This window comes from Periophthalmus magnuspinnatus, chromosome 14 (genome assembly GCF_009829125.3).
Source record: "Periophthalmus magnuspinnatus isolate fPerMag1 chromosome 14, fPerMag1.2.pri, whole genome shotgun sequence".
Taxonomy (NCBI): Eukaryota; Metazoa; Chordata; class Actinopteri; order Gobiiformes; family Gobiidae; genus Periophthalmus; species Periophthalmus magnuspinnatus.
The window spans coordinates 28,158,022-28,174,792 of record NC_047139.1 but is presented as its reverse complement, the minus strand read 5'-3'; the positions used below and the strand labels follow the sequence as shown (position 1 = coordinate 28,174,792).

Here is a 16,771-nt window from a genome sequence, read left to right as displayed (position 1 = left end):
TATATATATATATATATATATATATATACATATATATATGTATACATATAGTATAATTTTATATTTCTTCATATTCATAGAAAGAATTATACAAGAATAAAGTCAACACAAGCACAAGCACCCGTGATGGCCTTTGAAGTGCAACGGCCTTTGAAGCACGACGGCCTATGAATCGCAGCCACCTTTATCCTTTACTATGACCACCCCTGCATTGCGACCGCCCCTGCACTGCATTCTGCTTGCCAACTGACGATCTGATCCTCTTCAAGCTAATAATGAAGTAACTATGGTGTAATTGACTTTTTTCGATTGGAGTGACCTAAATAATGTTTCTGTCAAGTTTCAATCAGTTTACACTTTGCATCCAATATTCATAGAACCATAGTTATATTCATAACTCTCATTTATACTTTGAACCTGCAACCTCTTGCATAATACAGCTATGCTGTAGTTGATCTAAAGAATATTTGTACCAATTAAATTACTTTGCATTAGTAATCCCCTCCCCGAACCGCCACCTTAACGTGGTGGAGGGGTTTGAGCACCCGAATGATCCCGGGAGCTATGTTGTCGGGGGCTTCATGCCCCTGGTAGGGTCACCCATGGCCATAACAGGTCCTTGGAGACGGGTCTGACTAAGAGCGGTTCAGAAGCACAACATGAAGAAAAATCCAACAAGGTCAGTTACGTCGCCCGGACTGACGTTACCGGGGCCCCACACTGGAGCCAGGCCTGGGGTGGGCGGGCTTTTCCCCACGGGGCCCGGCCGGGCCCAGCCCCAAGGAACGACGTGGGGCCATCCTTCCGTGGACCCACCACCTGCGGGAGGAGCCATGAGGGGCGGGTGCAGAGAGATCTCCGGACATGGAGACTAGCTCTGGGGACATGGCATGTCACCTCGCTGGGGGGGAAGGAGCCTGAGCTTGTGCGGGAGGTTGAGTGCTACCGGCTAGATATAGTTGGCCTCACCTCCATGCACAGCTTGGGCTCTGGAACCCAACTCCTTGAGAGGGGTTGGACTCTCCATTTCTCTGGCGTTGCGTGCGGGGAGCGGCGGCGAGCTGGTGTGGGCTTGCTTATTGCCCCACAGCTCAGCCGCCACATGTTGGAGTTCACCCCGGTGAACAAGAGGGTCGCGTCCCTGTGCCTTCGGGTCGGGGACAGGTCTCTCACTGATGTGTCGACCTACGGGCCAAACAGCAGTGCGGAGTACCCGGCCTTCTTGGAGTCCCTGGGAGGGGTACTCGACCATGCACCAATTGGGGACTCTGTTGTTCTCCTGGGGGACTTCAATGCCCATGTGGGTAATGACAGTGACACTTGGAGGGGCGTGATTGGGAGGAATGGCCTCCTTGATCTGAACCCGAGTGGTGTTTTTGATGATCGACTTTGTTGTCGTGTCATCTGATCTCCAGCCGCGTGTCTTGGACACTAGGGTGAAGAGAGGGGCTGAGCTGTCAACTGATCACCACCTGGTGGTGAGTTGGATCTGCTGGCGGAGGAGGAAGCCGGACAGACTTGGCAGGCCCAAGCGCATCATGAGGGTCTGCTGGGAACGTTTGGGGGAGCCCTCTGTCAGAGGGGTCTTCAACTCACACCTACGGGAGAGCTTCTCCCTGATCTCGGGGGAGGCTGGGGACATGGACTCTGAGTGGGTCATGTTCTCCACCTCTATTGTCGGTGCGGCTGCTCGTAGTTGTGGTCGTAAGGTCTGTGGTGCATGTCGCGGCGGCAATCCCCGAACCCAGTGGTGGACACCAGAAGTAAGGGATGCCGTCAGGCTGAAGAAGGAGTCCTATCGAGCCTTGTTGGCTTCGTGGGACTCCTGAGGCAGCTGATGAGTACTGGTGGGCCAAGCGTGCCGCGGCTCGGGCGGTCACAGAGGCAAAAACTCGGGGTTGGGAGGAGTTTGGGGAGGCCATGGAGGAGGACTATCGGATGGCCTCAAAGAGATTCTGGCAAACCATCCGACGCCTCAGGAGAGGGAAGCAGTGCTTCACCAACACTGTTTACAGTGCGGGTGGAGAGCTGCTGACCTCGACTGTGGATGTTGTCGGGCAGTGGAAGGAATACTTTGAGGATCTCCTCAATCCCATTGTCATGTATTCAGAGGAGGAAACAGAAACTGGGGACCCGGAGGCGGACTCGTCCATCACCCTGGCTGAAGTCACCGAGGTGGTTGACGGGCTCCTCGGTGGCGGCGCTCCGGGGGTGGACGAGATCCGTCCTGAGTACCTCAAGTCTCTGGATGTTGAGGGACTGTCTTGGCTGACACGTCTCTGCAACATCGCGTGGCGTTTGGGGACAGTACCTGTGGAATGGCAGACTGGGGTGGTGGTCCCTCTGTATAAGAAGGGGGACCGGAGGGTGTGTTCCAATTACAGGGGAATCACACTCCTCAGCCTTCCCGGTAAGGTCTATTCCAGGGTGCTGGAGAGGAGAATCCGACCGATAGTCGAACCTCGGATTCAAGAGGAGCAGTGTGGTTTTTGTCCTGGTCGTGGAACACTGGACCAGCTCTATACTCTCCATCGGGTCCTTGAGGTTTCATGGGAGTTTGCCCAACCAGTCCACATGTGTTTTGTGGATCTGGAGAAGGCATTTGACTGTGTCCCTCGTGGTGTCCTTTGGGGATTGCTCTGGGAGTACTGGGTCCGGGGCTCTTTGCTAAGGGCTGTCCGGTCCCTGTATGACCGGAGCAGGAGCTGTGTTCGCATTGCCGGCAGTAAGTCAGACCTGTTCCTGGTGCATGTTGGACTCCGCCAGGGCTGCCCTTTGTCACCAGTTCTGTTCATTATATTTATGGACAGAATTTCTAGGCGCAGCCAGGGGCCGGAGGGGGTCTGGTTTGGGAACCACAGGATTTCTCTGCTGTTTGCAGATGATGTTGTCCTGATGGCTTCATCGAGCCAGGACCTGCAGCAGGCACTGGGGCGGTTTGCAGCCGAGTGTGAAGCGGCTGGGATGAGAATCAGCTCCTCCAAATCCGAGGCCATGGTTCTCAACTGGAAAAAGGTGGTTTGCCCTGGGTGGTGAGTCTCTGCCTCAAGTGGAGGAGTTCAAGTATCTCGGGGCCTGGGAATGCCTTGGCCCCGAAAGAGCTGGAGGATGTGTCCGGAGTGAGGGAAGTCTGGGAGTCTTTGCTTAGACTGCTGCCCCTGCGACCCGGCCCCGGATAAGTGGAAGAAAATGGATGGATGGATGCATTAGTAATTAATTCTCTGTATATATAAACTGTATATAGAAACTTCAATATAAAACAAATAGTGCATGTCCACAGTCCAAACAATAACGAATATGATGTTGATCCCATTGGTCCCCACTTTTTTGTATGCTAAAGTGAATACAATTAATTCCAGGTTTCATGACATTTGAGTAACTTTGGACTTTTTATGTATATTATAGTAGACGCTATAGTCACCATTGGATATGTGCTCATTACTCTGCTCTATTCAAACTTTGATTTTGCACTATTGGTTAAAATGTTAGCTGTGGGGTCATGCATGTGGTAGTGAGCAGGTATTAAAGAAGCAAAGCATTGATCATAATATTTGACATATTAATATAAGCCAGCGTATATGTGATTTAAATTTCAACATGGTCGGACTAAGCATGTGCGTGTAAGATTTTTTTGATGAAATGTTTTTTGGGAGTCTTTGCGCCCCTGCTGGTCAAGTGTGAAAAATGACCCATATCCATAATAGAATATTTAACATGTTCTCATGCATAGGTTTTAATTCTCAAGTTTTAAACAAATGAAATAATGTTGATGTTTCATGTCTATGGTAGGGGACTCTATAATGTGCACTTTTCATCTGCTCAATAGTCCATTATATTCAAGCCGGGATCATGCATTAGTGATTCAAATTTGAGCTCTCTAGGCCAATGACTGTGATCATGAGAAATCGTCAAAGAAACAAGAGATTAAAGTGTTTTCACCACTGTGCTACGCAAAAAACGTAGAGTATCCCCAAAAAACCCCTCTATTAACTTTTGTTTCACAACATGCTGCACTCTCTATTCCCCAATATAAGATGCTTACACCCCATATCCATGGATATTAGAGGAACACTGCATACACATGGTTGCCCAAAACCATGCAAATAAGTATAAACAAGACCTATAGACCTGTATTTGGTGTTGGATCGGAGCATGGCCGGGTCCTGCCCAGGTGCGCTCAACTATAAGCAGAGTTGCATGGGGATCTTTCCTGGGGAAATGATTCAACAATTGTTAATGTTTAAAGGGTCAGCAATATAAAGTTGTATCATCATATGTAGATTTTTATTTAAACTTTTAACTCAAATAAGGGCCATTCATTTACATTGTGATCTTCTGCGTTTTGACATGTCAGCCCCTAAATCTGGATAAAACTTTGATTACAACTTTATTCTCATAAAATGAATACTTTCTCTTAAAATTACAACGTTAGTCTCGTAAAATTACAACTTTAATATAAAATGTTACGATTTTATTCTAGCAGCGCCTGCATATTTAAAAAGAATTTTGAAGTGACCTTTATACTCCGTCCTACTCCAGGGGAAGAAAATGTTGCCTACTTCATTCAGCAGTTTTTGACTGATGTGTAAGAAGAGAAGAGAGGTAGCAGCTAAACTGCGTGGTGATCTGACTAATAATTTACAAACATATGGGACTTGTAAAATGCCAGCATTTCAAAGTTTGACCTCCTTTATGGGCTTTTATTTAAGCTTTTCACTCGTTCAAACTACATACTTTTGCAGTCTGCGTTCGCTTTGATTCGGTATTGACTCCTAAATCATTAAATGTCGACTTTATTTTTTGTAAAAATTAAGTATTTCTCACAATACTACGAATTTATTCTGGTAAAATGTTGACTTTATACTGGTAAAATTACGATTTCTCCGACTTTATTCTCACTAAATTACGACTTTAATGTCGAAATGTAACGGCTTTATTCCCGTATAATGTATTTTTTCAATGTGACCCTCATACTTCGCCGTACACGACACTACTTGTTACAGGTTTTTAGGAATTCTCCCTTAGAGACACTTTATTTAGTAACGGAAGTTTTGACCCAATGGGAAAAGATTGCCATAGACTTCAGCCAATAGAAAGTTGAGATGTTGCGTGTTTGTGAGTAAGCCTCGAGCACATTGGAGGGAATAAGGAGGCGGTCTTAGGAGTATAAGTGGATTTGAGGAGCTTGGGAGGAAAACAAGGACGCTAGTTATCGCTCTCTCCGTTCAAGGTATGGATTTATTTATCTGGAACTTTATAAAACACATTTCATCTAGATCTAACGAACAATACGCATTATAAGTCATACCAAGTTAAACGAATACATGTCAGCTTGTTTGTAATGTTTATTTGAAGGTGGTGCAGAGAAACCACACCAACTCCTAACTAGCGCAACAAACTTATCTTAGCGTTTCAGCGGTGTGCTCGTAATGCTAACTCAACGGTCACAGTGTACAAACGTGTGTTCATGTGGTACAAGAAAACTACACACTCGTCATTCTATTTAATTAGATTATGTTCAGTGTAAAGGTTAGCTTAGCCAGTTAGCTTAGCCAGTTAGCCTCTTCCCTGTGGAGGCAGTGCACAGCAACATGGCCATAAAATTAGCAGAGCTCGGATCTCCAGCCTGCCGAGCTGCCTCAGTGACAGTGCAGGTGGTGAGGCCGGCTTATAAACACTCACATGTCCAACAAGGACAGCCTTGGGCCAGCTGACAAATTAACTACACCTCTAGATAGTTTCCTCATACGTTAGGCATTTGCTCTAGCTTATGCGCAAACTAACAATGCTGACATTTAATAGCAGCAGTCAACATGTTGAGTTTACACTGCTCTTTCACAATTTTCAAGTTTTGCTGTCATGAATTCTTATTTTAGTTTGTAGTACTTGATAATAATGGATATAATAATCCTATTTCTAGCTGGTTCTTCCCAAGCTTCACACTTATTTTTAGATTCAATTAGCCCAGATCCATGTGGAGCAACAAGTTACAACTCCCTTCATTTCAAGAACCTTTTTCAAAAAGTATGCATACTATTTAGGATAGTATTGCCACTGTAATTTGTGATATAGAAGTTTATTTATTTATTTATTTTAACTGTACAATGAGACGGATAACAAAAATTTACAAAATGTAATGTATTTTTATACCCTTATTTCAGAGGTGTGGTTTTGGTGAGGGGATGGAGCACCCTATTCACAGAGGGGAAACCATGCCTGTTGGACTTCATGACAGGTATGAACTTTGATTGTTGATGATTATTGTTTACATGATGACATGTATAAATTCTGTTAGAGATCGACTTCCAACTAGCAGCTGCACAAATGCGTACAGTGAAGTGTCACTATTCTCATAATTTATTGTAAAAGGAATTTCTAAGGAATAATTATTACAGAGCATAATGATTAGTTACTTTTTCATTCAAATTTGTGAAACCTTTTCAACTAAACAAATGACATAGTTAAGATAGGAAAAGGTCAAGATCCTGAGAGCACCCACCACAGGGATGTTTTTTTTTTTTTTCAATTGCATCATCTTGCCTTCATCACAGTTTCCATATTTCTGTATGTCTACTATCACATTTAGTGACGCACATTCTTCTCATTTCTCCTTTTCTTTGATATTCCATATTCCCTTTATTGTTGTGTGATATATCTATATGTATATAGGAAACATGCTCCATTCCTGTTGATCTCAGATGTGAACATTATATGCATGTCTCTAACCAGTTAAAACAAAATATTGTCAAAGATTTGTAACAAATGTTTACGTCATTTATGTGGTAGTTTACCACTTTTTTAAGGTAATCGCCATTGTTGCACTGCTATTGTGCAACAAGGCGATCATTTTAACTCGTATGTGAAGTGGGAGTCCTTCGAGCATCTCAGAATTCACAAGTAGTAAGAATTACCAGTATGAGTGGCTTTCCAGGACATTTTTAGTCTGAGGTGAGAATAGTCCTAGTTTCCAATAGCCTGGAATTCACCATTAGATGGCTTTAAGACTTTTAAGTCAAGGAAAAATACAAGATGGAAAGAACTACAACTTTGATAAAGCTGGTCATTCATGTCTATTGTGCCATTTTATTGTTTTTCAACATAAACGTTGACTGTGATTTTAAAAGTGACAATTGGTAAATGCTAGCTAGTGATTTAAATATTATTTGAAGGGGTTTGCTTAACATCACAAATAAGCTCACTTGTTGTAGTTTGAAGTTATTTATTTATGTCCTTATTACATTAAAACAAAGCCTATAACAGATTACAATATATAACAGATTGACCCCAACTGCCCTCCCCCTGAAATTAGAACACTTTGGTGGTATCAGTTCCTCCTTCATTTGACCCTGATGAAGGAAAGATGCAAATGAACACTGTTGAACAGAGTTGTTACTTTTAATCCAACTATGGCTGAATGTGTGGATTTTCTTTGGAATACCTGATTTTGGCTTGAGATATTTTCTCAATTGGGCATTGGGCCAGTGTGCTGCATAAATAGCTTTTCCTTCTTGCAAATCTTTCACTCTCATATGTACATTCTCAGTCTTGAATTTTTTATCTCAATCTACAGCTTTTGAAAATATTTATTGACAAACCTTTATTTAGGATGCAGTGCAAGTAGTTTCTTCATAGTGCAGCTGTGTTCATGTCTTGTGCTGTAATACGTCAAATCTAATTGATTATATAGTGGAACAGTTTGATTAGGAGGCTGCATCTGTTTTTAGTAAGATAGCAGCTATCTCTGCTTTTTTCACATTAGATCCAGCTTGGCATAACTTAAGAGGTGTGAGCTCATTTGCTACAAATTGAAAGTAACAAAATCAAAAGTATGTATGGTCTTTATAATTTTGTCAAAATACTGACATTACAAACTTTATTTTGATGGAAATTTCAGATTTGTTTTTAACAGTTTTCAATGCCGCAATAATAATAATAATAAGAAACGCATATTTGAATATAATGGAATTTCATTTTCAACACATTGTAATTGTAGTAATACTAGCATGTGGCCTTAGTTCTTTAAAAATCAAAACCATTCTAAAACCTCTGAAAATTCACAATTTTGTTAGTATTGATTCTTTTTCCATTGAGTATTTAAAAAATGGGTTATTATCAATTTGTATCATTATTAGTTGTGATGGGTAGATGATGCTCAAGGTTTGTGTAACACATTTCCAACACTGTGTTGGTGCATTCATAAAAAATTAACTGAAGCGTTGACACAACGCAGGGCTCATCTGTTCTGATGCATGGATGCAAATTTTTGCTAGATGTGTTCCGATACTGAACAAAAACTCACCAAGAAGATAATGCAATCTTATGTCATTAAAGCAAATAACAGCCTCTTTTACAATAAAGTAGGCTATAAGTGACCCAATAACGAGATGAATGGTTGTAAAAATTGTAGTAAAATAATACAGTACTCTCAGCAGTTCTGCAGTCAGCTCCTTGTGGGACTGATCAAAATGAGCCCACACAGAAGAATAGGCCTATCCTCTTTTTCTGTGGTTCCTTTGGGGATGAACAGAGACACAGTGACACACTTGAGACTCGCGCGACTTGCGCTACACGAGCTGCTTCAGCGCTCCCGTCACGAGCAACACCAAATCACACAGTAGCTGTATCGGTCACATGACTTTTTAAAAAAAAAAGTGACACACACACAGTGACACAACTCTACACTGGCGTCACTTTCTGAGCTCGACACATGTGTCGACATGACTGGCCCATCATTAATTATTAGTTTCAGTATAATTTTTTACAACACAATTTTTAATCAACTATACCACCATAGTTGATCACAAATAAATAGTAAATTAAAAGTTAATTCTTGACCTGTACTGTTTATTCTTAAAATGATTGATTTTCCAAAACATTAGACAAAATCTATATTTTCAGGTTATGTAAACAAAATGTCAGCAGTTCTCTCTTACAAATGACATAAATACTATGTGTGGCCTTGTTGTATTAGATATTTGGCTTAACAAAGTTCAACATCTAAGGCCACTATTCTGTAATGACTAATAACAAGCTAATGTACTCACTCTTATATTAATGTGCCAAGCATCATTACTAACCTTAAAATATATAATTTTGTTGCTTTTGCAGACAAAAACTCAAACCGATGCAAGATGGTGAGAGATCATACATCTTATTTACATATACATTTTAAATGCATTTACTTTATTCATTTTGCCTGATGCATAGATGAGCTTCAGTGTAGCCTGATGTTGCAATGTAAAAAGAAATTGGATCCTTGAAAATGGCAAAAGTGTAAAAATACAAATTGTTAATCTGTGCCTGCCATTTGGTCCTGAGTGTGCGCGTCTATTTTAACAGCATGCCACCAGTGTAATCACAACTGCTTTAACAAGGTGGCACTGTTGCTTAGCTACTGGGCTATTCATGAACCCTGCGAGGCTGTTGGGAGGGAGGACTGCTTCCCCCTCCTACCACGAGAGAGCCGTGAATGCAGCAGGACAGTGGTGGTGGATACACTCTATTGGCTTCTCAGCGCCGCCGCTAAACTCAGCCTGTGTGAACCTGCACTGCCTCCACCAGTGAATTTGTACATCTACTGCTGCCACCATTGCCCTCCCCTTTAAATGGTGTGGGCAGAGTGGGATGGAAGACTGCACTGGAAGCCTTCTCATGGACATGGTCTTTGCTGTTGGTTCTGCTCTTGCACCGACCTGGTGACAACAACATGCCGTTGAAATGGAAAAGCGGTTCCCCCGTCAGCTGGAAATTCCCAGTGCCAGTCCTTAAGACATCCCGGTCCTCACCTCTTTCGCCTGCTTACATGTGAGTACTTGCTAAATTGCTAAGCCTCTTTCAATAGTGCTTCAGAGGGGGATTTAGCTGCTTTGCTACTCTGAGGTTGCACTGATTATCAAATATGTGAAAGCAGTATTTTGTGTGTTGGTAGCTTTAATTGGACAGAATGTGGCTGGAGTGCTGTACCGTGTGATAGGATTTGCCTTGTCCAGCATGCGTTTTACGGCTCATGGCACAGCGCTTAGCTCCTGGGACGAGTAGGAGCGTTTGCCGCTAGTCTGGACATCCTCGACTCTTGCCCTCTCTCAGCGCCTGTGTTTATTTGAGAGAGGAGACTCAGCAGCTTGGGAGGAGCCTGCCTTTGTCAGGATGTCTGGCGTGCCCTGGTTTAGAAGCTATTGTCATCTGTTCAGGAGGGGGAAGGGTAGAGCGCCTCACACAGCCAGCCTCCCTGCCCTTTCATTTGCTGCTCAAATGGACAAGTCAAGTGTGGAGTGGGACTTTTGATTAGTCGCATGGAACTGGCCTACATAGAGTCAGCCAATTGTCTGCAATTAATTAGCTCTCATCTTTTACACAGGCACTTAAAATGATCCCATTGATCCCACTTATTCATTTAACAACTCGTAACTTCTGCGTACTTACGGACCTGAAGTGTTACTGCCACACATATATTTTGTATCACTCTGTAAGATAAGTAAAAAGTCATGATATTAACTGTATTGGTTTACCTTTTGGTGTTTAATATTGATTGAAGATAAATATGTTTAACTAAATGTGTACTGGTATTCCAAATTGTTTGATTAACACAGATTTTGCTTACATTTGCACTGCCGGCATTTTAGATTTTTTTCAGATCTATAGTACCCAGTGTGAAAATAAATAACAAGTCACCATAACAGCATAGCACCACATTTTGAGCATTGTGAAGTTTTCCATTGAAATTTCAAAAACAAGTGCAGCATGTGCACATAAGTGGCAGCAGACGGTGTTGGCGTGTCTTCACAGGAGAGTTGACGCCAAGTGGAGCATGATTAAGACTGGAGGCTCCACCTAGCTGTGCCCAGAGCGCCACAACCCACCACACCACTCACTGAAGACCACGCACTATATTTAAAACATCTATATCATAAGCTGGGTTTGAGGCAGGCCGATATTGGGCTTCCTATTATGGGTTGCTCTGTGTGGTGAGGCAAAGTCTTTCCTTATAGCTTCACCTCTTAGGGATTAGGTTTCAGTTTTATCTTTGCATACTATAGGCTTTTTATAACCACCAACTGCTGAAGAATGTAGTTAGTTTATAATGTAATGTTTGTGGACCATCAACACTCGAGAAGCGCTGTTGGTCCAGATTTCACACCACAGAGAAATGGTGAAACTGTGCGGCTCATGAATCTGTTCAGTAGAAAGTCTTTGGGCTTTTTCTGTAATTCCACAAAATGTCCTTCAAATGAATGTCAGGCTTCTATCCTGCGCATGCATCCAGGCTGGGGTTTGGAGCTAAGCACTTAATGTGTGTGACTGCTGTCGTGGGTAATCACCTCATGGAGACGTCATGGTGAGCACACTGCCCTAAGTGTGCCACCGCCTGCTCCCTTCTGCCACAGACCTTTAACACATGTCAGACCTGCTCCTTTTCATGGGCATTGCTAATAAGTCAATGGCCAAACCCAGTTTCATTTTTTTTTACAATTTGAATGAACGTATATAATTGTTAATTTGGGTTATTTACCATGCTGTAAATAGTACATTTTATGGAGGGTAAGGAATGATGTCCAAATGTCATAGTACATTACTTGGCCACTTTAGATAGTGCGGGTAGACCAACTAGGCAATATTGATTATAATTTAAAATATCAATACTGTTTTCCATTATCTCGATAATGATATTCAGACGATGTTCAGAAATGTGCTAAAACGTGCCTGTAAATGCCTTGGTTGAGGTTCAAGTATCGCACAAAATACTAAAGTACAGAAATATAACTTAATTCCATCGTTTGGAAGATAAATTAAAAAAAAATTGCAGCTCATTAAATGTTATTTTTTTGCTGTGATTTTTTTTTTTTTTATATATATATATTTTTTATTTTCAGTTATGGTACAATACTAACTTTTTCATCTGGGGGGGTTTAGTAAGGTGAGAGAGTTGTTATGTTGATAGTTAATAATACTCTTGTGATGTTATTCTGAAGTGTTACATTTTGCCCTATGTGTTAATTGGAATCAAACAGCCAGGCAAAGATGGTGAAAATGTGTATTTTCTCCTTTATAGTACAGATTGTATTGTTTTGATCTTCTTTTTGTCCATTCCTCCTCAGATGTGTTGAAGCTTCATTGTATTTGCAGCCACTACTAAATCTCTGGATCACATCTGCCCTTGGTCACATGCCTCTTTGCTTATGCACAAAAACAAAATACAGTGAATACCTTAAAAACTGTGCACCTTGAAATTCACCTGTCCCGCACCTTTTCTTATTGCTGAGAAATGCAGATTGAGAACAGAATGCAAACGCTATACTGGGCAGGGTCGTTTGCTTTGCTTTCTCCTCTCTAAATGAAAACAAAGTGTCAACTCTGTTTAGGCCAGGAGAGTGGCATGTTTTTACTCAAAAATAGGCTGTTGTGAAATGTATACGAAAGGAGATTTTTAGAGACAGATGTAAATGTTTGTTTTATGTTTTAATGAAATGATGTTGAGTGTCTAATTGTGTTAACTCCCCTTCCCCTTCCCTTGGCTGCTCTGGCATGCCCAGGCCAACATTGTAAATAAGACATTGTTCTTAATGTTTTGCCTGGTAAAATAAAGGTTAAATAAATAAAATAAAAAGTATATAAAAATGTGACAACAAAGGATTTGCTTTTTGAGTATATCAAGAATTAAAGTTGTATAAAGTTATTAACCAAGGATGTCAAGGGAAGTTTGCTTTAAAAGGAAGTCAGAGTTTGTTTGGTTTATTTGTGAAAAAGCTCCAAATCCGAATGATGCGAACATTTCATGAGACAAATTTAGATGTTTATGTTGACTGGAAACATCATTTGCATCACAATTTTGTTTCAAAGGTCTTGGTTGCTACAGGAAATCATAAAATGGATTTACCTTATCCTCAAGGCTTCAGTTAAGAATGCCATTGGTTTTACCCAAACGAAACATATGCGTATGCACTGGCCTTCTCATAAGGCTGTAGTTTTCACCTCATCTCTTCACTTTGAGATCACATTTGTCCATATTCAATTCTATACAAATAATCTAATCCAACACAAATCATACCCATTGTTCTCCTAATGTTTAACTTTAAATATTTATTGTGAGTTAATGTCATGTAGTAGTGAAGATATTGGGGTGGAAATTCTCTAGAAAAGCGTGAAAGTCTCCCAATTAAAGTTTAATCTGACAAAATCCTCCGTACATGGCTCCACGCCTCACTGCTCATTTGGATCACACTGGCAGTATTCTCTTGAGATTTGACACATCTCAGATCCTCCACTAGAGCTTGTCCTGCAGTTCACACCCTGCTTACTTTACATGTCAAATATCATACATTTGTTGGAGCACACTGTTGTATTCTTGTTCTTTTTGTTTCTTCTTTTTTTTAAATAAATTTGGTTATAATTTAACCCACGTGCGTATATCTAAATAACTACAGCCTTTGCGATTAGATAATTGTGATTTTGATACATCCACGCACGCATTTCGCAAACTAGTCAAGCACTTTTTGACGGATACCTTGACACTAACGGACTCTTTGATTATGAAACGGCCATGATTTCATTATGGATACTTTAACCAGTCTCCTGGCCTGTTTAAAGATTATTAGTGGTGATTTGAGTGTTTATCATAGATTGGCGTGGACGTGTCGAGCTACAGTGGCTTTTAAAATGTCAGGAGACCTCATCAGTAATGGGCTCTTTAGACATTAGTCACACCTGGTCAGACAGAGACAGGACTACACAGGAGGGCAGTACAGTCAAGCATCATTACCACAGAGAACTGCTCTTTACCTGTGACCACTGGACGCGCTGTTTGCTTTGTGAATCTTAGAAAAGTCTCTCTCCAAGATACAAACTGCAAAGTATAAAAGGTTGTTAGAAATAGAGCTGCAAAACAATATCTCTCACTCAAATCGAAACATGCTAGCCCTAGTTTTTAGACCTCTACAAACATGTTCTGAAATGCATGGAATTTAATTAGTTCATATTCCAGTCCTTGCTCAAATGTTAATATGCTTGAAGTTGGACATGATTAAAATGTGCAACTGAACAGAATCTTTTTAATAAAGTAATCACAATTAGTTTGTTTTTTTTTCCTTCCTAAAATTTTCCAGAGCTTGATTACTAAAGTAAATTTAGAGGCTACATAACTTGTGTAGCAGACTGGCTCAGGTAGTGGATTGGTTATAACCAGAAAGTTGTTGATTCAATAACAACCAGCTAGAACTGACAAATATCTAATTGCAATTTTTCAACCGTTGCGATTAGATTTGAGATTTTATGCTTTAGTAGTAGGATTCTGTTCAACGATCACATTTTAAGCGCATCCAAAGGAATTTACAAACTGACAGACCATCACAAGAATATCATTTCAGAACATGTTTGTACAGATCTAAACTACAGAGGTGGCATCCATTCAAACTGTAATTTCGATTCAATTGCGATAAGTTTTACAGCCCTACAGCCAGCACATACTGTCATTGTGTTAGTGGGCAAGACACTTCACTTATTTGTCCTATGCGTGAGTGATTGGCAGTTACCTTTCTTGCAATCAGTCCAAGGGGAGCCGTGACAATGCCATGTAAAGCATAGATGCAACCATTTTAAAGACTTGTTTTTACTGTTGTCGATTAAAACAGCTGCATTTCTCTGCTGTCTCACCTGGTGCCCCACACTGAGCATGTTTAAACTCGCCTTTATCAGATTGATGCATCTTTTGGCTTTGTCTTCCCTTCACTCATCTCCTGCTTGTGTTCTCTTGTTTGAATATCTCTCAAGTCTGGAGCTTTGTTCAGAGTTGAAAATGTTCTTTTTGTGTTTTTGCCCCGTTGTCTCTGCCATTGCCTCAGTTCACCTCCATACAGTAAAATGCCACAGATGTTTAATCACAATCTCCAGTTCCACAGTAATGAATAAAATAGTTTGAGAGTAGAGCATGGTACATTTTCATGAGCACTTCCTGATCAAATTAGGATATTTCAACTTCCTGTTATAGCCCACATTTTCACCATTCAAAAGATGGAGTTTTGTTTTATATTGTTAATTGCTATGGCAAAGTTCCTAATTTGTCATCATTCTCAAACCCGTGGATTGTTGGACTTTTTGCACAGTTTCAACTTCCTAACATGTGCGACATAGTCTTTTGACATTGTATTAGTTAAATATTAGTCATTACAAAGTAGATATATCTTGAAACTGTCCTTGAATTGATTTAATTGAATGCACAACCTGTCATGCAGCGTACGGGGTTTAACTTCACAAAGCGTGACCTGCAGTCTTTGGTGTCTTCTTACCAGAATAGATACAATTTATGAAGTTTCAATCAATGCACGGCTAAACATGAGGAGACTGCACATAGCTATACTCTTTTTAATCTTTTAAGACCCTTCCCGTGTCTGCAAAGAGGCTGCGTTGACTTCAACTCCCTCAAACTGTCAGCACTGGAGCGACGTTTCTAAGCTGCGCGCTGGCATCAAGACACTGCATCCACTGTCACCCCTGTACTTCATCACTTTATTTTCAGCCACTCTTTCTCATCTCCACATGCATTTATTTTTGTGCTCATCAAATTCTGAAGTGTTGAGGTGCAGATAGTCTTGCAATGGTTCAAGCTACCTTTCTTTATATACTAGATTATGGAGATATAATCTACATGCAGACGTCAGCCTCTACTTTGAAACCTTTAAATACACTCTTTCACTCACCTTTCTGTTTTATAACAGGTTATGAATTTAAACCCATCACTGTTCACAAAATAGATTGGCCATCGCTATCTGTCAAAGGAGAACATCACTGTTTAAAATATATTTATACTTTGATGACACTAAAGCACCTTAATAATCTGGTGATAACCATTTATAATCACACCGGCACCTGTTTTTAATGTTTTAAATTGACCTATACAGTTATTTTTTTGTTTGTGTTGTTCTGTATTTTAGCAGTGTGCCTATGAAAAAGAGTCTGCTGCTCTCACTGGTCTCGCCCTGTATAAATAAAGATGAACAAATAAAAATAACAAATGCATATCTGGCCTAAGCAGTCAACTGATCTTTTATGCTTTCTTTTTAAATCAGAAACTCTGTTAGAACTACAAGTAAAATATTGGAAAAAGTTGGTTTATAATTTATATTTTATAGCATTTTGTTCTAAGTAACTGTTTCCTTCTTTACACACATCCACTGCCTCCAACTGATTCACTGCACAATTGTTTAAACAATCAGAAAACCCTCATAATATAGTATAAAAATGAATCATTTACACCTCAATAAACATTCAGTGTACCACTAAGCCATAACTCACAGGGCTCCAGACTAACACCAGGGTGCCTACCATTTTTATTTGGGTGCACCAAAGCCCGCCGTCATTATAATATATTGTCTTTAAATTGCTTCAACAGTAAGGGCTAAATAAATTGGTTAATGATGTTTACCTGGATATGCAATTCATAACTAAATTATATTTCAATAATGAGTAGTTTTATAAATTGAAAGTTGTTTATTTGATAACATCGAGGAATTTACCTTTTCTTTGAGAGTTAGCTTTTTATTAATTAAATTTATATAGAATTATAGAAAATAAATATTGGCTTCAAAAACTAATTAGAGTGAGAGGTCTGTGCTTTTAAGAATCTTTACAATTCACTATAGTAAGTGCAGAGTGAGAACTCTTACTTTCAATTTCAATAGTTAACCTTTGATGTCTTTTGCCATCTAGATTTATTTTCTTTTTCACCTCATGCATTGGCAGCCTAGTTTAAGTAACTAAACCCCCAGGGAGAAACTACAGG

At 40.4% G+C, this 16,771-nt stretch overlaps 1 protein-coding gene across 3 annotated transcripts in view; it reads left to right on the top strand.

Moving 5' to 3' along the window:
• The first annotated feature begins 5,150 nt into the window (after positions 1-5,150).
• The window catches only part of klhl13 (kelch-like family member 13), a 29,478-nt gene continuing 17,857 nt past the window's right edge, over positions 5,151-16,771 (top strand). Inside the window, exons 1-2 of one of the 3 annotated variants that reach the window (XM_033978173.2) lie at positions 5,151-5,230; positions 6,162-6,235. In XM_033978173.2, coding sequence (XP_033834064.1) covers positions 6,183-6,235 — 53 coding nt within the window. In that variant the 5' untranslated portion in view covers positions 5,151-5,230; positions 6,162-6,182. Of the gene's footprint in view, positions 5,231-6,150; positions 6,236-9,462; positions 9,805-16,771 lie in introns of those variants that run through there. The other 2 variants (XM_055226910.1, XM_033978172.2) reach the window with 2 other exon arrangements.